The 23,973-nt window shown below is 37.0% G+C and overlaps 1 protein-coding gene across 4 annotated transcripts in view; it reads right to left on the bottom strand.

The window, feature by feature from the left end:
- The window catches only part of ABI2 (abl interactor 2), a 77,009-nt gene that overhangs the window by 29,881 nt on the left and 23,155 nt on the right, over positions 1-23,973 (bottom strand). For all 4 annotated transcript variants that reach the window (XM_067298759.1, XM_067298762.1, XM_067298761.1 and 1 more), the window contains exons 2-3: positions 14,661-14,828; positions 6,217-6,393 (exon numbers count right to left, since the gene is read on the bottom strand). In XM_067298759.1, coding sequence (XP_067154860.1) covers positions 6,217-6,393; positions 14,661-14,828 — 345 coding nt within the window. The remainder of the gene's footprint in view (positions 1-6,216; positions 6,394-14,660; positions 14,829-23,973) is intronic.

Here is a 23,973-nt window from a genome sequence, read left to right as displayed (position 1 = left end):
ATAACCTATATGAAAAGTGTGTCCTATCAGTGATGTTCTATGGATTATATTCAGATACTTCAAGCAGCTATTCAAGCTTCTTGAGCAATTTTATACCTGATCCCAGCAAAAATAACCTAAGGCTGAGTGAAAACTAACTTCCCACGCCTTGCTTCATCTTGTTAACACTATAGACACGGTGAACAGATTTTTTGCCCATCATCTGCTACCTCAAAGTAAATTCCTTTTCAGGCTCTGTTCAGCCACCCGAATAGTTATTCTGCATGTCTAATTAAACCATATGTTCATCAGCTGATTAACATGTTGATATGGAATTGAAATGTCTAAATTTCAACCCTGTGTTGGCCAATGTCCACAAGTAAGAGTTTACTTCTTTTTACCACATCCACCTATGTAAAGTAACAGAAGAACCAGGCCCGTAACGACAAAAAGGCATAAACAATGTCATTGGCAATTGATTTGCTAACAGGAGATGCTACAGATACTCCTCTGACTTGCAGTTGGGAGTTTTCTTCAAAACTGAAACATATGTTTCAACTTTAAACTACCCCGATACAACCACAAGGGTTAGCCCTGCTGCAGTCAGTTAGTTTAGCATTGTAACTGTTAGCCAAGACTAGGTTTCTTTGCAGCTACAAATAATAAATGTAAGCTAAATACTTCATATGCAACATATCCTAAGTGAAGTAAAATTATTATACACATGGAACTAAGGTTGGCAGCCTTTTAGTTTTTTCCTTTCAGGCTGATGCACAGTGACTATAGTGAGATTAAATGAATAATTTATCTCCAGTGAGAGCTGCTACGCATGTGCGTTTGTGTGCATGCATGAGTTTTTAACCCTCATATTTGGCAATGAGAAGTTGATTGACCTGTTTTGATTTTCCAAATCAAAGTTGTGATCAGGTTGACTCTGGTAAAAATGGAGAAATATTTTTAACTGGGGTCATAACAAAAAATACTAGTTTCAGTCCAAATCTATATATAGAAAAAATAATTTTCTCTGAAGATAGAATACCATCATGGCAGAGGATGCAAAATTGTTGCAGTTCATACACAATCTTGGATTACACAATTGTTTGTCCTTGTTTGTTCATAACTGCAATAGTGGAGACCAACAAAGAAAACTGGCAGTTTGCCAATTAACTTTATAAAATCACTGAGAAAACCACTATCCAATATGGACTGCACCAAGAATAAGGCATATTCATCATTAAAACTATCAAATTTGTGCGCATAGACAGAAAGAGACAGGTAGGAGATATATTTCACAATTCTAAAATAAAAAAATTAAATCTCTATGTATATACTGTACCTTACACACTCATGTAAATATAAATCTGAAATGACATGTGAGAAATCTCCTTTCATTTATTAAACATTTACCATTGTGATCAGATGTACTACATACATTAAATACCTTATTAAAAATACCAGCTGACCAATTCCACAGGGATATCATTAGGATATCTACAGTAGTAGCTCTTTAACAGGCAATCTTTTCAGGAATTTGCAGGATTTTCTTCTAGCTTTTTGCAGACATGGAAAATACTTAATCATGAAAAAGATTTCACACCAACTTGGAACTTTACGTAATAAATATTGTCATACTGCATATTAATATTCTATATTGTAAAAGATAGTTTCATCTTTAAAACTGTTGCTGTCAGTAAAACTTTCATTCCGCCTTCCCAAAATCCCCAAACCAGTTGCAGGACAGGTTGCACTTCAGGAACATCACAATCACAATACTCAGCACGGGCTATACTCCATCTGTTAATGGACATGTTATGAACGTCAGTACAGTACCATGTAACTTTCTTAAGCGTCTGTCTAATTGATTTAATGCTTTTTGTTATTTCTGCAGCCACTAATGCTACTAACATCTAAACTTCTTTGAGATCCCTGAGAATTTGCCAGACTTTGGCCTGACTTCTTTGATGCACTATTCATTTAACATTCTATTTAATAAATCACTTACGTTGTTGTTTAAGGGTGACTAAATATTTTGCACAACCGACTATCAAGTTTGAGAAAATTTCCATGTATGAGTGCCTCTCAGTATTTAAACAGTTACTGAAAAACTTAAGGATACTGCAACTTTAAAAAATTACGTGCACATTTGAATTTGTTATATACCTTTGGAGCCCTTTATCTGAGCAATCTTGCACTGAAATCTTAATCCAAATCAAACCATAATTCACACCGTATATAGGATAAAGAGAATATTACACAGGGGGAGGCTTATATTCAGCTAGCTATTCAATGTATCTTTTTTCTGTATAAGGTTAGTGCAACATTCCTCCCTTGTAAATGATCTAGTAGATATGCTTAAGTCAGTCAATATTTTCCCACAAAGCTTTTAAAATTAACTGTGTTAGCTTCCTTATATAAATGCATCAATTGATATCACAACTGTCTATCTGCAGTGAAATCATTCAAATAGAAGGTCTGATACACAGGAGGGAAGATGGGGTGTTGTTTTATACAATCAGTAACATTCATTTTAACCATCTCCCCGTGTGTAATAGTCTCTGAAGAATAAGAATGGAAATCCAGCCCTGGGGTTTCTTACCTTAAATCTAAGCAACCACTTAATGCATAAATGGAGCAAATAAAAGAGGTAAGGAAAAAAAGCATTGAAAGGTTAGTTGGAACTTCAGGATATGAAGAGAAAGGAAAAAGGAAAGAAAAAAGTTAAGCATTCAGCATTAACAAAATAATGTATCAATAGATCATAGAAAGAGTGGTTAAAGCAGAATGTGTCATGAACAAAAGACTTTCAAGCTGAAACTTTAATATACGTTGATCAAAAAGGCTTTAGATTATTAATACCTTAAAATTAAAGCTTAAATATTTGTACACTATTTATTCAAGTTCTTACAGTGCTAACAAAGGCACTGAAAGCTTCTCATTTCAGAATGGAACATGAGATCTAGGTAGACTAACTTCAGAGATTAATTCATTTTAGCTTTCAAAGAACAGCCTTATCAATATCCTGGACTAATTTAAACTGTTATGTGTATTAGCATAATTACAATTAGCTGAAACAGAATCCTCTAGAGTATTAACCAAATATAAATTTCTTTCCAAGAAAATGCTGGCAGTTAACTCTTAATCTGATGCCATGAGAAATCCTTTGAGCAAAGAGCAGGAGCAAATCATCATGTCTTGCAAGACGTACAGCACTCCATATGGATACTGCACCAAATATTACTGTTTTCTAAACTATATATTAAGACATTAACCAACGGCAAAATACAATTTTGAAGTTTAGGCATTAAGTCATACAATGTCTTGCGGGCACAATACAATACATCTTCTTTCCCCATAACGAAATTGTTCAAAAAATTACTTCTTCCATTTGAATACCTTTTAATTTGTTTTCAGTTCAATTAATTTAAATATATCATATTTCTTACACCTTTTGTAATGAACATTAAATATGGCAGAATCTCAACAGTAGAGCATCCAGAGCGACTACTTTGATTCATCCATTTAGTTCACAAAGAGACCATAATGTATCAAAGAAAACGTAATCTCATTTCCTAAAATAATCTCCTGTTTTTTAAGTTTAAAGTTCCACAGATCTATTTTCCACAACGGTCTCTGCTTCACACAGCTACCCTGGCAGAGCCAGGTCCACTCGTTCTGGCCAGAGAGACTGGCAAATTACATTAAAGGGTCAATCAGCTGAAACCCTTTCCTCAGCAGTATTGCTTATTGATTACAGTGCCTTAATACAACCACATACCCCTTTCAATGGGTCAAACCTCTCACCTATTAAGAAACCATATTGGAGAGCACCTTCTCCTGAGGATAGTATCCACTGATGCTTTGAGTTTCTGAACGGTATGACTAGGTGCTCAAGTAGCTATACTACTTCTCTCAACATGGCACACAGCATTTCTTGGCCTAGGATGCTCCCTGTTTCTCCTGTATTATTCCTTCTCCAGTGTGCCATCATTTTCAGGAGTTGCAACAAATGCTTGCTACAATAGCTCTTTTATTAATAGATTGTCCTGACGGTGCATAATTCTGGGTTAAAGTGCTAGTGGGGAAGCTCTGTAGCAGAAAAGGCAGATGGAGGACAATGAATGCGTACTGACGCACTGCTATGCTAACTAAAATTTTAAAGCTATTTACCCAATAACTCTTTCTGAACCCTCATTTTAAGGGAAAATGCCACAGCTAAGGCAATACACAGCTATAAATAGGCAAATTTATAGCTCCAATCCCTTTTCTTTTAACAAGTGTTTTCACTCTCCAGCAGGAGATCTAGTAAACTACTCTGTAGTTACTGAAGCAGAACAAAACCAGCATGTTGATCAGTACAACTGGCCACTTTCTCCCCGTCAGCAAGGGAACTGTTCTTTCTTCCTCACTGCAAGCAGGATTAACGTCACTGGAACAGATCTATGAAACTTACAATAAAGATGGTATGACTTCAAGTTTGTTGGTTATCATTTGGCTAAATACACAATATTTTTTCATTGTTTAAATATAGTGCATTGTAAATATCATTTGGAAGATGTTTCAAGCATATCACAAGCATAACAAATGGATGCAAACATCCATTTGAGTCATCATCAATTTGATGAATTATGTTCTTTTGAAAGAACATAATTCATTGCATCACAAGGGGTGCGATTCCGCTACATTGAGGTAAGTGGGATACCAAGTACAATGGTTTAGAGCCAGTGCTAAATAAATCTGTGCTGCAGAGCAATTAAAAACTATTCTTTAATGAGTTCTAAAATAATCTTATTAAAACAAAAGTGAACATTAAAATATTAGCGATAGTAATCCTACAGGTTAATATGCTCCATCCATATCCAGAAGGAGTTCTGCTGACCTGCATAAACTCAGAATTTGTAAGAATTGGCAGTAGATTTTAACAAAAGAATGATCATTTTCTAGTGAAAACAGTAGCTAATAATGATGATTTTTTAAAATTATTATTGCAAGTCAAGATAAAAGAGTCATTTGCCTTTTTTTAACCTGATTAGAATTACAAACTGAGGTTGACTCTTTTGCTAAGAAATGGGAAAAAAAGACTTTCTGTTAACTAACAGGATGTTGAGAAGACCTTGAGTAAAATCACTCTGAAAAGACATTTAAACAGGACTGTTCAGGATTTGAACCTTAAGATTCTGGTTAAATGATCTGTTGTCGTTTGAACGATTATCCAAAGCAGATAGCTCAAATCAAACAACATAAGTAATCCAATGCAGTTCGGTGTCAAGCAAAAGAAATTCTGGTGTATTTTGACTGGAAGAAGCATCTTACCCTATGGCTACTTAGAAGGTTTACAGATTTGTTAGTCTGTCATGTAAAAATGACACTGCTTTGTGTTATTTACCTTTCTTCTCCTGGAACTTTAATACTGTCAGTGTTCTCATTTCCGTATTTGTTTTCCTGGCAGCACAAGTTAACAATAAGCTCACGTCTGCTAAGACTGTGTTCACATTCAGGACATGCTTTTAAGAAAGGTGTATCTAATTTTGCACATGACATTACTACCATTGTGTACACTGAGCTAATACTTGCATACAACAGCACCAGTTGCATCTCAATCTGCTCTTTCCCCTGAAATTCCTCCTCTTTCTTAGCGTTAAAAGGCAAAACCAGCTGGCTTAGAACTTGGCAGGAAAATTCCCATTCTGAAACCCCATATGGCACACAAGTTGTACAGAGTTCACTTTAACAAAGCACATCACCGGATATGGGTATAATATGCTCTGCCAAAAAGAAGAGAAGGGAGCAAATGGTACTTCTTATGCAAACCCTTTCTTCAGATGAGCTCCAAAGTAAGCCAGTGGCAATTACAGCAGGATCATACTTTGTTGTAGAAAAGTGACAGCTGGTTAATAGCCTTTCATTACTCAGGTATGTCCTGGCAACTGATTCAAACAAGAATAGCAGCATCGCACAAATAGATATTTAGAAGCACCTTAATGGCTGAAATCCATAGTCCCAAACATCCTCAGAAATAAGACTCAGTGGGTTTGCAAAGTTCAGAAACATGGAGGCAAGGGAAGGAGAAAGGGCAACTGGAAATTGGGCAGAACTCCTCTTACGTGTATAGACACACTGGGAAGACAAACCATGCCAGGTAAGGAAAAACTGGTATATTACCATGAAAAACATCAAGTATTTTGAAAATACACAAAGACAATGTATTTGCAGTTTGGCTGTTTTAACAATATCACCTACCTTCACTCCATGTCCAATATCATCTAGAATTGTATAATCAATAGGTTTCCTGATGTAGCGAACTGGTCGCTCCAGGTTAGCTGGTGCAATGATTTTGTGAGTTCTTGAGGTGTTTTTGTTTGTAGTCAAGATACCAATTTCTCTTCTAGCAACTTTCTCTTTGTGAATGTCCACCGTCTACAAAAGACGTAGTGTATTTACTAACAGTGGTAGGCATTTGAATACAGAGTTAGTATAAAAAATTGAACCAGTTCCAACGTTTTGCAGATCTCGGTATACTGTGATAAACATATCACTACACATATTTTCTTACAGCATCTTTGTTCAGTTTACTGTTGAACTTGTCACCTCTAGACCCACATGTATCGCTGAGGGTTCTTTGGGTTTTCTGTCACTCTTGTTCTTTACAATTCAGCAAAATTCTTTCTCCTGTCCATTCTTAGTAGTTTCCATTGAATTATTGACACTGATCTATACCATTCCTTTAATTATCTTTTCTAATTTTACAATTGCTCTCTAAGCTCCTCTTTGAAACAGTGTCCAACTAGATGAAGTATAAGGGTATCTTCCTAAATCCTAACTTTTATGACCTGCAAAACAAACCATAAACAGGCTTTCTTAGGTTGTAAAACAGTTTGCTAAACTAGGACTGGTAGCATTATGAGAGAATAAAATTTCACTCAGACAAATCAGACAAGATATTTCAGTCTTTATAAATGGCTCATTACAATGCAATGATTGGATTTGAGAAAGTGCTCAGTACTAACTTTATGCACAATGATGCCAATGATTAAACACAGTGCCTTCACTAAGAATAGGTAAAGCCAACACTGAAAATCCCTCCCTTCACATATTACAATGATTACCACAGGAGAATATCTAGTGCAAGAAAAAAAACTAATGAAAATACATTGTCTAAACACATGTACTTGAATCTTGTTTGGGAAGGGGGACTAGGAAAAAAAAAGTTACCAAAAAAGGTTATCCATCTCTGACAGGACAGAAATTCTTAAATCCTGGGGTTACTTGTGTCATTAAAAAAAAAAGAAAAAAAAAAAAAAAGGTTCTTTGCTCACAATGTAACTTTCCTTACAGGAAACTTGCCAGAGTTATGAACAAAAGTTTTAGCTACAGGCTAAAAAAGTAAGAAAATACCCAGAATCACCATCATTAGGATTTCTATTCATTCGGATATTCATAAGATTTCTTATCATCATTTCAGTGACCATGAATGGTTCCAGGAAGACTCTTCACAGTTAAGCAAGAGAGAGGCTCTGTAGTAAACTAAAGACCAGGTACAAATGAGAACTCATTTTCATAAGACAAGTTTTATGAGTTTGAATTTTCTGTGAGCAGGGACTTGGGAGGTGTTCACACTGTTTTATCCTTTTGTTTGTGCCACATGTAGCAAAACAAGTAAAACAGATCCCGTGTTATCTTGTGCAATCATCAGGAAAAAAAAAAATCCAAATAATTGTTTCTTCAAATTCTTTCCAGAAAGGAGGTTTTCATAAATACCAGCGGCATTATATGCAGGTTTAAATCACTGTCTATCAAGATTACCCAATATTTCCCACCAACATATTTTCAATTGTTTGCAATTTTGCTAAACTTTAAACAGTGAACAGAACTTCCTTGTGTATTTCTACCACCTCCAGTATGACCTAACTAGAACTGGAAAGTTTCTGATGAAGCAGCACAGCTATTTCTTAAAATAAAGCTACAGAAAAATACCTTATTCAAGGTCAAAAAATGTTGGCAACCCTCTCTTTGAAAAACTCACGTTTGCTGAGTAATGATCTGAAATTTAATAGGGGTGATTAAACAATCTGGGACGCTTCTTCCACCACCCTCACAAAAACCCACCCAAATTTGTCCAAAATATAAACCTTTGCAGAAATTCCGAGTTCATACAAGCTTAATAGAAACCTATACATTATAACAGCTAATAGTTTAGCAAATAAACCACTCTCCAATCAATTTTGCCAAAGCCCTTCCTGAAGTTCCCAGTGATGACCAGGTCTATGTACCTTCTCTCAGTGCAACGAAGCAGATCAGTCTCTTCACAATTCTTATGCTATTACTCCTTGTTCAAGCACCAGTGCAAACAGAGCAGGTAAACATGCTCCATTGCACAGTACCAAAAATGTGCCACTCTGAATCAGGGTGGGATTCAATATTTTATCTTTCATCAGATGTTTTTATCCCTTCCCTGTGCCTGGCACAGCGGCAGGAGACGTTCTGGGAACAAGTAGGAGTCGTACCAAAGAGACTGTCTACAGAATCCTCACCGCATCTGCTGAGGAATTAGAAAGCTTGTACTCTTTTGATAACCTAACTGTATGTGACTGCAACAACTCAGGGGATCATCTCATGTTTAATACAGCTGAAGAATTCAAGCCCTGCTATTATCACAGACCTCACCTATGATCTAGACCTGTCACTAGAGAAGTGCAGAAACATTACATTGACAATTGTATGTTCTTTATCTTACAGGCCTCTAATCCAGTTTTCTAAAATGATGAACATCCCCAGCTACAACAGCAATGCCATGAATCTAAAATGCTACAGGATATTTCAAATATACTGAAACGTCAAAATTTCATGGGTCTTAATGTGGCCATCCAAAACTGGTTTATGCCTTGGACATTAAACTCTCAATGACTCCATTCTTATCTTCCATCTACAAATCAGAAAGAAAGTAATTAGTACGGTAGCGGCAAGATTATTTCTTCCTTTCCCTAAAGCTCAAGTGCTTGACCTCTGCTACCTTAATCATGTTCATTCAGCATTTTATTATGCAATTATCTAAAGATACAATGTGACAGCAGATATTCAATGCACATACTATTGTAGTGATGGTATCTTGGCATTGTGCAAACTTGTTTCCATGAATGAAAAGGGAGGTTTTAATTATTAATAAGAGCTATGAGTACATCTGACTTCCTTAAGGAATAGAGTGATCAGTGAGGCATGCCTACAGTAATAAACAATGAAATGCATAAAAACTAATTAAAAGCTGAAGCTCACGTAATGGGAATTTTGTTGCATGACAATTCAGAACAGCTTCTTTATCTTTAATAGCTATGGAATGACTGAGGGTGTTAAAATGGCACCCACTTCTAATAAATACTCCCAAAATTCTATTGAAAAGCATTTTGCTGGCAGGTTTTTCAAAAATTTCATTCTCTAGCTTAGTAGACTACTGGAGTCCTAAAATCTTAAGACATCTATAAAACAGCAAAGAGGAACGTTGAGGTATTTGATTACCAGAGAAAGGAGCAAAATACTACTACTAAAGAAACTACTAAAGAAAATGAAAATATTTATCCTTAACACACAGATAATTATTGCCTCCAGCACTGACATTAATGCCTTATGCAAGACAGGAGAGGGCTAACAGAATGTTTGTTCAGGAACTCAGAAACCTCTGTTGAGATAATATCTTTTTTAAAACACTCCATTCAAAAGACATCCAAGGAGAGAAGGAAAAAGTTATATATTAAGTTTTGGGGGTTATAACTTGACTAACAAAACATCTGGCTTGGAAGGTCTGGCAGGAAAAGCAGACGGGATGTAGTCTGCTCTTCTATAACTTAAATCACTGTTCTCTAATAAGAAATTTCGGATTACTGACAGTATTATTATGTAATTTTTCCCATAGCTCCATTAATCATTGGCAACAGCTTTTAATTGAGAGATAGCACACAGTTTGTTAGAGATCAGGCTCATTACTACCATCTTTTGATATGCTTTCCAAAATGCCTACAGAAGGCAAGGGCTAACTTGGGGGGGGGGGGGAATCACTTTGTTTTTCTCTATTAGGAATTTTCTGGGCCAACTGTCAAACATCCATACTGAAATCAATAAAAACAGCCTCAGGTTTTGTAAAGATTAAAAATAGTGAATACTTTAAATCATTTCCAGGATTCCAAAATTAAGAGTATTCACCACTTAACAGTCCCTGAACTTTAGTTTTGAGAAATACTCTCTTCTAGATGTAAGTGAAACTTTTCAGAGTATTAAGTTAGCATTTTGAAAGTCCAATATGTAGGGAAACTGCAGAAATAAAACTCTCCAGAAGCCTTTCTCAAAGCATTCTAATTTCAATTTACAATTTATTGTCTGTGTGTTAGTCTAGGCTTTTAAAATACAGTCAAAAAATCTTAGGAGAAAAGGCTGCTTAAATACAGTGCTGCTGGTTGTTGTTTTTTTTAATCTAATTTGCTGGATTTTTAAAAAATGAATTCAAAAATTACCTTGACAACCGGATTACTGCTTTAAGATAAGTAACTGTCCAAATTTAACAACTTAGAAATGTGACATATTAGTTGCTTCAACTCAAATTGTATATATTTTATACATAGAGAAAGAGGTTATAATGCTACTAAGATGCTGAAAAGCTATCTGCTCCATACACTGCTAATATCTACTGTGGACAACTAGATTTGCATTATCATTTATGAAGGAGTGTGGCTATTCTTACAGCTTGTAAGGAAAAGACAACTGAAAACATCTCCAAGCCCTTCCTGATATATGAAGAGAAAGTCCAGCTGAACCGCCCTGCAGAGAGCAACCAGCTCACACATGCTGTTAGAGTTAAACTAAGCATCGTGTGCAGACTACAGAAAAGCTCAGATCTGCAGGCTACTCGGTACCTACGAACTGCTCTGACAGACGGCGTCATGGGGGCCGATTTCTGTCAGAACTGGATGAAGCAGATTTCTCCATCATGTAACGCCATTAAAGATAATTCATCACTATTACTATATTTGAACTCTGCGATGGTTGTTTATATCATCAGCAGCGGATGGTTTTCAGGTTACCTTGTTCGCTAAGAATATTTTATAACTAAACCTGACAAAAATAATTTCTCATCATACATATATTGAGACCTGAAAATCTGCCAGATTAATTTAAGGAGTTTGGACATTATCAACATTCCACAGTGTTTGCTGACTTGAAAAAACTAATGCAAATGCTTTAGCAAGTATAAATATTTATACAGATGATCTGTATTTAGGATTTAAACTTTCAGCCAACTATGAAACAGTGCATACCATCTAGTTCTGGACAAAGTTCAAGAAGGCAAATAAGAATAGATTCATCAGCTTTCAGACCAAATCGAAGCAGTCTTGAATTTTAAACCAATAGGATTTAATCACTTGCATAAAAATAGTTTCAATAGTGGTGATTTCCTTATTCACGACCTATGTTATAAACTGAAAAAACACAAATGATTATCAACTTCCTTTTCATTTTTTTGATTAAGTTGGCATATAGAAAGAAACACAGAAAGTGATATAATTTGGCATTCTATCAATGAACAGAAAACTAGAATATTTTATCTTCTGAAGTTAATCAAGTCTCTTCAAGTCAGAGCTACATTTGAACAAAAAAGGCACTTCTGAAAAAGTTTTCTTACTAAGAGCCAAATGATTTTGCTCCTTTCTTTGGAGAATACGTGGAAATCTAGAACTCCAACTCAAAATTAAAAGCAGGACTACACATCCAGATGTCATAATTTGCACTAGTGTTTTCTACATTTAAATATCAATACCTACTGAACAAAGTACTAATGCACTAACACACAGTCAAAAATGAGTGGATGGTAGTTATGAGTCTGTTATCTGTTCTAACTACTGATGCCATTTCAAGTCAGATCACCTGAATTGATAATTTGGCTTTTTACTCATGAAGCTTTTTAAGTGGTGTTAGAAACAGTACACTAAACTTGACACCCAACGTGAAAATGACTGGAGAAATCTTCTGCAGGTTATGCCTGTTCCAGGATGAGAAGTATAATCAAAGTTCCTGAACAGAAATGGTTTATTACATACAAGCTATGACAAAAGAAATAAAAAATGCTGAAAGGAAAATAACCATTGAAATTAAGAGAGAAAATATAGCCATCTGCAACATCAGTATAATGGGATGAACCCATTTCCAAATGATTAAATTCAGCTTTAAAAAGTTCCTTGGACCAAACACATACGTGTGCATGTGTGTGTGTGTTATCCAAAATTCAACAATTGTCTGCTCCTCTGATATCATTCCTCCCATGAAGGTTTGGTAAGCATCCTACATACGGATGATACAGTCTCAAAAACAACAACAAAAAAAGCCACTTTCATAGAAATATAAAAGGATTTTTTTTTTTAAATCAGAAATACTTTAAGCTCTGTTTTGTTGTACAACTGCAGCATGTAAATGCTGGCAAATATATCTCCATTGGGTATTGGGCACTGGTAATTTAACGGTCCATTTTAAATAACTACCCATTTTGCATATGTACCAATCCTGCCTACATAGCAAAGACAATCTGACCTCACATCTCAATCTGCATAAAAATCATTCTCAGAAGGAAAAAATTAAAAATTCCATGACACTTCTCCCAAAAGTTGATTTACACAAACTGTGTGACAAAATGAATTTTTTGCACCTATAAAATGCAGAATCTGGTGAAGTCTGAATGAAAATATTTTTCCTTAATATACTGTCTTTTGCATCGGGCTCTCAAATAATTGAAATACTTATTAACTGGCCCTAGCCTGCCTGCCAAGAAGCCTTTGTGTGTGTGTGTGTGTGTGTGTGTGTGTGTGTACAGGTATGTGTGTGTGTGTACAGGTGTGTGTACAGGTGTGTGTACAGGTGTCAGGTGTGTGTGTATATATATGTACTTATATATGTGTTTGTGTGTGTGTGTGTGTATAAGCACACAGAGCATATATATAGCACATAAGTATACACATACACACACAAATACATATAAGGTGTGTAATAGTATAACATTTGCGACTTTTTTGGAAAAAAAAAAAACTGACTTGCCCATAGCTTAAGAAGAAGCATGCAGTGGAAGAAAACTTCTCAGCTCATTTCTCAGAAACCAGTTGCATGAGATAACTGAACCAATTTCATAGCACAGCGCCATCAGAAAGGAAATTCCAACACCCCCCTCCCTTTCTTCGCATCACTCTGGAATTCATCTGATCCCTCAGTGAGCCAGTTCAGCTCATCAACCTAGAATGAAGTTATTCACTTCTTTTGCCGGGCCAGATCACTGCCAGCTTAGCAAGCCTTTCAGCACCAGCAAGTTAATAGATGAGTTCAACTCATTTTATAGAAACAACTTCAACTTTCAGAGAATTGTAAGAGTGATCATTCACAAGACAGAAAAATAATAATCTCTCAACTGGAGAAAAAGTAACTGTAAAGAATATGGCAGTCAAGTCAAACACACTGAATACTAAAGAGAACATATCCACCAACTCTCTTTGACTCATTTATAAAAAATACACCATACTATTCTGATCTTTATTACCTTCTGTCCTGTTCTGGTGTTGCTTCCTCTTTCGTAATGCTGTGTCATTCTCAGACTCCATTCACTCTTCTCTCCTCTTCGAGATCTACGTACTGTTTAACTACCTGCTTATTTCCTAACTTACACAGCTCCCACTTTCAAATGCCTTTCTAAATACCACGTTATTCTTTTCTTCATTTGTAACATCATCATATGGAGTCCAAGAAACTTTATCGGACTTCTAGTAGCCAAAATGTATTGGTCAAAACAGGACACAAAATGGACTGCCTATCTCTGTCTTCTAGAAGTGCTCAGTAATGAAGCCAACCAACTCTCCGGTAAATGAAAAACCAGAATGTGCTGTTTCATTGCTCTTACTTTCTCCTTTTAATCCATCATTGGCATGTAAGCCTCCAATAAATCTATTCTTTGTCTTCAACCCATTCTGGCAGTCAGAACTCTCATCAGTGTAATGGCAGGACACAGGTTCTTAATATTAGTAATTTACTGCTGCTCAGAAAAACTGCAAACCATGGCAGGAATTGTAAAGCTATACACAAACATGAGACAGCATCATTTCACCTTCTGTTTGTGTCACTGCAAAGATCACCTTAAGAAAAGCCAGAAACAAAGTATTTTGCCATCTATGCTTTTGTGATCAGATGCCAGTATTACAGCAACAGGAAAAGTAAAAAGATGACAAGTACAGTTTTCCACTGTCCATTTCATACTTCTTCCTTTTAATTTTAAGTGCCTGTAGCCATTTAATAGCAAGAACAGGAAGCCACCAAATAGGAGTTGGATTAGTTAATCTGCCCCTCAGTGTAATATTCTGAATTTCTCATTAGCAGTTTTCCTGTACTTTTCACTTCATAGGCAAAACAGAACCCCCCAAACAATAAACAGGCCAAGATTACATTTAATCTCTTATCCTATGTAAAATGCTCACAGTAACACAAGTATCATGAAATCAAAAGAAGAGACCCTTCCCAGATTTAACACAAGAAGCAATATATCCCTCTGTTTTAAGGACAACTATGTTTTCTCATTCCCAAAATATTAGGTAAGCCTAACCCAGAAAGAATTTTACACTTGCTGTACAATTTCAAGAACAAATTGCAAAAAATCAGGAAAAAATTCTCACTTGTGAAATATGGTTGATTGAAGATTCCATGCGTCGAAGCTGGGATGCCTGGATATCCAGCATTTGGAGGACATTGTTGGCCAAAGTGTTGATCAGATAGGCTACGCTTGCTAATGACTGGGTTGTGTAGGCTTTGGTTTCTTCTAGGGCTCGCTGCTTATCTGCTGACTAAAAGCAGAAATAAAGGTTTATTTAGTAAAGTCTCTCAGGTAAATATTTTCCAGATGAACTCCTTTTGCCTCTCTTTAAAGGATGAGTATTTCCAGATGCCGAACTAATTCTACATTAAAATTATCATTTTTCTTCCTTTACATTTCTTCATCATACAAAAAATATTAACTTTGTACATTAACAGTTTCTACACTTTCTAAAAGGAATTAAGCTATTATACATGCTAATCATTTCCAGAAATACTCAAAAGTGCAAAATCTTAAATTGCATGTTAGTAATAAACTTCAAAAGCACTCTGCAATACTTAACACTTTTTATGATTTTATACTCATGATGTGGTTTGTTTATCCAATGAGACACAAAATGTTATTACAGAATTAAGGCTTCTTTCTAAACTTTGTACTTCAATTAGACCTCCTAAGTGCTTGCAATGATCTGTCAAATACCATATTCTTCAACTCTCCAAATTATTTAAACCTCATTATTGCCACGAATGACCATTAAAAATGGAAGTGCTTTGTCACAACAGATGAACTATAATTACTCCCCTAAGAATTAAAATGTGAGAGGAATCATTTTTAAAAAGAACAAGTCCACACTCTTTTCAAACATGCTTTGTGCTTTCCCACCCTGTCAATATTGTCTTCTATGAAGAATTAGTATGATCCATTTTTCTAGTAGCAGAGGACTTAAAAATATTCAGGCTATCAAGCCTAATAGAAGTTATCATATATTTTAAAAAACATTAGAATTAATAAGCTAAGAGTTTAGACCTCAGGGTTCTGGTTTTTGTAGAATAATAGTTAACATCACTAAAACCTAATTTAGTATAAAGAATACAGCTTAAAGCATTGGTAAAACATACAACTGAGATGATCCTTGGTTTCCAGTTGTTTAGGCTTTGGAATACCCTGAATTTCAATTAGGTGATGTTTAGCCTCCCCGCAGTCTGACTGCACTGTTTCTCAAGCAGCAGCTGACGAGCGGTCTCCACTCTCACCTGCCATCACAATACTACGTTTCGCAATTTCCTTTTCTCTGTATGTGATTCACACAGGCTGGGTGTCAAGATACAAGAAATATGCTCTTTTATCAGAGAGGAAAAATTAAGTAATTCCACATCTTTCAGCAAAAGTTGAGTCTATGATCCATTTGGCTATATGTATTTTAGGGAAACGCTGAAAGCAAGTATATCTTTACTTCAGGAAAATCATTCTTACAGCTCAAGATACTTCCTGCAGCCCTGCACTAAGAACCTTAAGAGCAAAATTGGTAGCTTTCAAGAAAAATGACCATGTCAATACAGATACAGGACTTCAATTAAATCCCCATATCCAAGATATTGAATATTTTCTTTCCTGGCAGCCTCCTCTGTGTCCATTCACAAGAATGGTTTCCTGGCTGACCTGCTAGCTTCCCTTCTTCTTGCAGGCCAGACTGGTATCACTTCCTATGCTGCTTCCTAGAAAGGAGGATAGCATCAGTAGCTGCTAACGAGAGCTCCTAAAATGTGCAGGAGGGGAGGAATGCTGTGGAAGGCAAGCATTCTTCCCTGGCTGTTTCCTTCCCATACAGCAGATGAAAAAAGAAGAGCAGTGGAAGGAACTGAAAAATTTGGGAGACAATTCTCAGGGCACAGCAAGATGATGTTTCCCAACAGTACATACGCTTGTATATACTGCCTGAGGCCCAGCTATAAAGAAGAAGAAAAAATGCTATCCCCAGACCCTGCTTAGGAACTCATGACTTTCAGTCAGCTGGGTAGCATGTATTTTATATAAAAGAGCTCCAAACTCACTGTAAGGACTCCCATATGTAGGGATACAGAGCTCTCCACCTCCACTTCCACACCACTGGCTTCTAAATGCGGTGAAAACTCTTTCCCTATCCCCACTCATAACTTCAGCTCAGTGTGCAAACATCACTACAGCAGGCGTACACAAAGGACACTTTCACAGCTATCCCATTTCCAAATAGCAATAATAAAAATGACCAGAAGCTCATCAGTTTTGCGCTGCAGCTGCTGACCAAGTCTATTTATAGCAGCAGAAACTGCTGATTTATATTAGCACAGTGTACATCCAGAATAACTGAGTAGAAGCCAGGAAACACAATTTTGTCATTAATAGCCAAAGTGTTTGAGAACAAAAGGAAGCCACTCTATCGTTTTAGAAATTATGAACTTCTGCTATGACCTTACTGCTTAAAGAAGCACAAATATGAATCTACATCGAGAGCCAGTCCTTCTGCTGATGGAACCTAATAGCTAAATTGAAATCTCACCCATTTATACCAATTCAAATCAACAAGGAACTGACTTCTCAATGTTCAAACACCAAAACATTTTTCACAAACAACAATCCTATAAACACATTCGGAACTAGTATTAGCACAAAAACCCTTTTGATTGAATGCTCCAGTTTGTGCCTTTTGCTGATGACCTGAAGAAGTGTGGTTTGCTCTGCACGGCTTTATATAAAACCTGAAACTCTCTGAAGCAAACTCGACTCATGTTCAGCACAGCAAAATTAAAGTTTGAACCGTCTCCCTATATAATGTAAGATGCAAAGTGCTTAATTTTCAAATTAAAATCAGCCATCTCACAACAAAATGTTTTTATTTGATAACAGCACTTTAAAATAATCAAGTTTACCTTAAAAACTTTCAAGAGAGTTGAAAACTTGGGTCTCACCCAACTAACAGGAAAAACAGTCTGGAATACTTACAGCATGTCAGAAGTTCCCCTGTGATGCTATAATAATGCATGTCAATTCAAATTTAGCTTGGAATGATAAGCAGTGTTTAATATTAAATATCTAACTTTTTACTTTTAAAAGCAGATTTCCAGAGAGGATATGTTATCATACACTCCTATGTAACCAGTTCCCCACTTATCCTCCTGATAATGTCAAATCATATTGCTAGCAACTGCTGCCATGCTCAAAGAGATCAAATGATTTAGAGAATTAAATGGTACACTGATTACTACACCTAGGTATTCTGTGTAACTATGGAGTATCTTCAGTATCTGCAAATAAACTCATAATTTCAAGTTATCAGAAAGTCAAATTTAAGTATAACCCTCATCAGAGTAAGATTTGATACTCTGTGATTTTTAATTCACAACAGATAAAGGATTTAAATAAAATCTGCCAACCTTCAGAACACCAAAATGCTTCATACCTGACCCTAAGGCAGGCAAAAAGTTATTTCAATATCCACACCTAAAAAAATTCTCTAGTTAAAGACTGGGCCCTAACCAAACTGATAACCTCTCTACGGTAGTGTCAGTAATCTATGGAATACTGTTTCTGCGTAGAGTACTGAAGACAAAAGAAACAAAATTCTGCTAAGTCCGTTACAATAAAATGAAGACTCCTTACTGTGAACGCTTAAGGATATCAACCAGAGACCTTGAAGCCCTTCAGTTCTCAGACGTCTTGCAGTCAGCATGATCACAATCAGGTAACAACTGTGTTTTCAGTGCCCTGACCTAAATTAACCTTCCATGAAACAGACCACTGAATATCTCACCATTTGAAAGTTTTAAAATATTTGTAGTTTAGCACTCATGCACATAAATTTCTGCATGCCAACGAAAAAAATGGATATCATAACAGAAATACACACTACTCTTCAAGAAGCAACATATACAAAAGAATATATTTACAAAAGAAAATATTTACAAGAAGTAAAATTTGATCTATTTTTTTCTTGGATATGAAATTCAAGACATCAAAACTGTTGTTTGGCAAACATTTCTTCTCCAACTCTGCCAACACAGACAGCCTCTCATTCCCAGTCCTATGCCATCCGTTCAGCTGTGACAGTACTGCATTTGTAGGACCACAAGGTGGACTGGGTAATTAATCCAGTTCACAAATAACCTAAGAAACAAATGTTAATTTTAAGCGCTGATCAAGTCCACAGTCTGGCCTCCACCATGCAAACCTGCAAAGAGTTGCTTTAGCAAAACTGACAAGGTACCACAGAGCAAAAGCAAATCATGTTTGCTGAATTATGCTTTGAGCAACTAATTATGATATTACGAAAACTCAGGGTCGAGTTTCATTAGCAGTACCCAGGAAAGAGGAGATCTCCAACACAAACTGCATACACCCTTTACATCCCCACTGTTGTAGTGAATTAGACCAGGAGACCAATCCCAAACAAAAATTCAACTCACCCAGAAGCCAAATTATGAGTTTTTCCAGATCCATCCCACTGCACAGCCACAGAAACGTAAGAGAGCACATGGTCAGGAATGAGGAGGGAAGAACTACGAAGAACTATGTTTTTTTCACTTGAAATGACTATGGCCCCACACCCTACACATACGGGGTATCTCTTCTTATACTGAAGCAGCCTGCACGTTTAAAAAGAAGGTTAGTTAGCGCTAACTTAGTACTATCTCATCGTTGAACACATACTTCAATTAAGTCCAGAGCTTAAGGGCATCTAAGTTGAGCAAGAATCTGTGTATTTTATGAGGTAAAATACTAGACTTTTAACTTAGTTTGTAACACAGTTCAAGTGTCTAGAGTCAATCTTTCATCTCAGACTAATCATTAATGGGAGAAAGGAGTTTCAATCACCAGTTTCAATTAATAGTACCATGAATATTTTGCTTAGTGTTATTCATATAATTTTAAGCTACGCAGGAGTCAGTCTACAAGTTCTAGAAAAAAGTGATTTCCTTTTGGATTATTGAGGCTCCAAAACATGTTTCGGAGTGGTATTCTAAAACAGACCTCTTCATGTCAAGATTGCCAGCACCATGTAGAATAGTTTTCTATTAGACCTCTAGATTTGATCTCCTTGCTAGAGAAAAGAATTATGTTCTAGAAAGTAGACACCACTGCAGTCTTGCCAGCCCTCCACTACCCATAATTTTTTTTCCACAACACTTGTGTCCATCATCTTATTTGCTTCCCTTACGATTTTTCCATTAACTGTGTTAACAATGCTGCTGCTTATCCATCTCGTCAGCTTCCAGCTTGGACATATCAAACAGTGTTAAGAAGGTACTTGAGCATCACAGCTGGATCATCTTCACAGCCTTAAGGAGACAAAAACATTTGGATCATTGATGTCTTCTGTGCCTACATTAGCCAATGCACATGCAGCAGCTTAGCATCCATGCTGTTTATCTTTTTTTTTTCCACACAGTGCACACACCACATGGTCCACACTGAGCCACAAAGGCAGCATCCTTTTCTCCTGCTCTCAGCAGTAAGCGAGAGCATCATTTTGAACTGACCACAGAGAGCTCATCTGATGCTACTGCCAGCCACATATGGAGCGAGGATGGTGGCAGCTACCATTGGGAGAGGCTACCTCAGCTGCAGCAGGATGTGATATCCCACACAGTTAGACAGAGCAGCAGCCAGGGCCCTGCCCAGCTCTCTCCTGGAGAAGGTTTTCAGCTTTTTAGGAAGCACTCACTACTTCAGGGGAAAAGAAAAAAAAAAAAACCTAAAACTAAACTGCAGACTATATGGAAATATTTCACAGGATGTAGCCAGCCTGTGAGCCATGAACTAGATCACAGAGACTACTCTGTATGGAGCTGGGGCTTTTAGATAACAGGAGAAAGTCAAAGTAATCATTGAATTCAGCTATCAATGCACTGACTTCAAATTCAGCCAGCAAAGGCATATATTACATATACAGTGCAATGGTATGTACTTACTTTCAGAAACTGTAGGGAAAGCGTATTAATGGTTTCCACTTCTAAATGCAAGTCCAAACAAAGATGGACGCTAAAACAGCTCAGGAATGATAATGCAAATATTCACTTGAAAATATTTCTCCTTTTTCTATTAGATTGTAGAACCCAAATGTAAGTGCAAAGTGGAGTATTTTTCAGGCAGGATACAGTGCCTGCGCATCATTTTTTCTAGCCACACTGAAAACTCCATTTACACAGGACAGTTACAGTACCAGATCTGAATAAGAAATGGCCTAGACTGCTGACTGTATAAGATATCCTTTTATTTTAGAAACTAAACCTTTCAAAATTTTTCTTCAATCTAGGGAAATATAAACTTTTGTTCTTATACAAGCAATATGAAAATAAATGAACGAAGAAGAAAAAAGGACATTGAATGGAAAGTGTGGGGCCAGTGAGAGAAGAAACCATGCAGCAATGAACTAAGATATTCAAAATGCCAAAATAATTTGGCTATATAAACAGCAAAAGGAAATCTTGCATGCATATGTATCACAGAAAACAGCTAAAAAAGACCCAAGAGAATTTAATGCATCCACAAACCCCCAAGTGGTATCAGCCAGAACACAGTGATGAAGCCTGTTAGGCCACTGTAAGAACTTAAAAAATTTCCTACAAAAGGACAGTTAGCAATGCAGAAAAAATATTAGAAGGAAACAAATGATGGAGGCAACTTGAGCACTGCAGCAACATTTATCACTACAGTAAGAATATCAACCCAACTAGGTGAAACAAGCAATGCTACCAAGAGAAAAATTAGAAGAGGAAACATTTCAGACAGCAACATGTTTTAAAAAAAAAGAAAAACTTATGAGTTGGAAAAAGTTAATCAAGAGACATCTGAAAGTGCATCAGAGGAAGCACTAAAAAGCTGCTGGCAGTTTAGCTGGATGCAGTAGTTAGGTACCTTTCCTGCTCTAGTTCCAAAAATTTATGATTGTTCAGCCATTAGTCATTAACTTGGAAGTCCAAAGTTTGCATTTGGGCTAACAGAACTTATACAACAAATTCTATTAGCCAAGTCAGGTACTCTGGACCTCTGAGTAATTAAAGAAACTGTGATATCTAAGTTTGTCCTGATAACAGAAGATTAACACAATCTGTGGCCTTTAATTTCAATATGATGAACAGCTTTTTCTTCCAAGATTAATGCTTAGTGTTGAATTAAGGGGGGAAAAAAAAAGTAGCTTTTCTTTCCTGAGGCTATCACTCACAACTACCCTAAACCTAAAAATCTCTTAACAAAGAATTCTGAATGAAAAATCCCAATTCAAATTCAAATCAACTCTTCACAGTTCAATGTGTTTATACAGTAACACTTAGGTGTCAAATTGGAAGCTGAGGTTCAACAGTGTAATATGGGATTAACTACATTAACTACACTGATAGACGTGTCCAGAATCTAATAATCACTTCTTCAACATACACAATATATCTTGATATTTTTCAAAGCAGGATTGTTTAGTGAAACAAAACTCATACTTAACATATACGACAAAAATGTAACAGTGAAATCTTAAGAATCAGCTAGATGTTTTGTTTAATCAATAGAGCAGTTGTTCCATTAGATTACTGCTTATAGAAACCCAAAGGGGCATTTGTCTAAGACAAGCAAGCAAAACTCCTCAGGTTTCTGTCTAGGTTTCATGAGCTTCAAGAAGCCTGAAGAACAAAAGCTGCAAGTCACAGGGTTCAACAAGCTTTCCTTATTCAATGCAAAATGTATCCAACTGTGATAGTGACACAGCACGCTGCTTCAGTTCTCCTGTGAAAAACAGAGAATTGAGCTTTTATATCACCTTTTCCATTTTAACTGTTGCTGAATTCCTTGAAGTTACTGGAAGCCTTATACATAATTAAATATTTTATACACATTTATTTCACTGCACAGATGGTATTTGCTTAGTCCATCCAAGTGCTTTCCAAGGACCTTTGGTAAGCTAGAAATATGACTGAGAAGAAAACTGAGCATCATTAGTTCCACAATTATGCCAGAATGATGCCAAAATGTTAGATAACTGTCAGCAAAAAATACAATAGCTTTCTGTTTTAGCAAGTTACCTCATTAAATACTTGCTCAAGAATATCCCATACTACTACTTCACTACTTCAAGTCCAGTATAAAAAAACATATAACATACAATTCACAAGTAACTGGTCTTATCCATATTCTATAAGAAGCAGGTAAAACAAGTATGAGAAAGCAGAAGCAATCAGTGACATGTTAGAACAGAAGAAATAAGATCTGTCACAACTCTTGAAAAAATTAGTGCTGCAGAACTATTACAAAGCTTCAAAATCTTTTTTTCCAATATGTAGGAAGATCCATGTGTTCTATTAGTTAGTATACTGAATACAGGGGGAAATCCAGTCCACCTGGTCTTTAGTACAAGCAGAGCTCCAAAGTACTTGGAGTTGGGGGAAGTTTCTTTCTTTGCAATCAATTGCATCAGAAGCTCTCACAGAATCACAGAATCGCTGAGGTTGGAAGGGACCTCTGGAGATCATCTAGTCCAACCCCCCTGCTCAAGCAGGGTCACCTAGAGCACATTGCACAGGATTGCATCCAGGCGCGTTTTGAATATCTCCAGAGAAGGAGACTCCACCACCTCTCGGGGCAACCTGTTCCAGTGCTCTGTCACCCTCACAGTGAAAAAGTTTTTCCTCATGTTCAGATGGAAGTGTCTGTGTTTCAGTTTGTGCCCGTTGCCTCGCGTCCTGTCGCTCGGCACCACTGAAAAGAGTCTGGTCCCATCCTCTCGACACCCTCCCTTCAGATACTTGTACACATTGATAAGATCTCCTCTCAGCCTTCTCTTCTCCAAGCTAAACAGGCCCAGCTCTCTCAGCCTTTCCTCATAAGAGAGATGCTCCAGTCCCCTAATCATCTTTGTGGCCCTTCGCTGGACTTGCTCCAGTAGTGCCACATCCCTCTTGTACTGGGGAGCCCAGAACTGGACGCAGTACTCCAGATGGGGCCTCAGCGGGGCTGAGCAGAGGGGGAGAATCACCTCCCTCGACCTGCTGGCAACACTCTTCCTGATGCACCCTGGCATACCATTGGCCTTCTTGGCCACAAGGGCACATTGCTGCCTCATGCTTAACTTGGTGTCCACCAGCACTCCCAGCTTCTTCTCCGCAGAGCTGCTTTCCAGCAGGTCAACCCCCAACCTGTACTGGTGCATGGGGTTATTCCTCCTCAGGTGCAGGACCCTGCACTTGCCTTTGTTGAACTTCATGAGGTTCCTCTCTGCCCACCTCTCCAGCCTGTCCAAGTCTCTTTGAATGGCAGCACAGCCCTCTGGTGTATCAGCCACTCCTCCCAGTTTTGTATCGTCAGCAAACTTGCTGAGGGTGCACTCTGTGCCTTCATCCAGGTCATTGATGAAGAAGTTGAACAAGACTGGACCC

The sequence above is a fragment of the Apteryx mantelli genome, chromosome 6 (assembly GCF_036417845.1).
Source record: "Apteryx mantelli isolate bAptMan1 chromosome 6, bAptMan1.hap1, whole genome shotgun sequence".
Taxonomy (NCBI): domain Eukaryota; kingdom Metazoa; phylum Chordata; class Aves; order Apterygiformes; family Apterygidae; genus Apteryx; species Apteryx mantelli.
The sequence above is the reverse complement of the archived record's forward strand: the minus strand, read 5'-3'. Positions and strand labels throughout refer to the sequence as shown.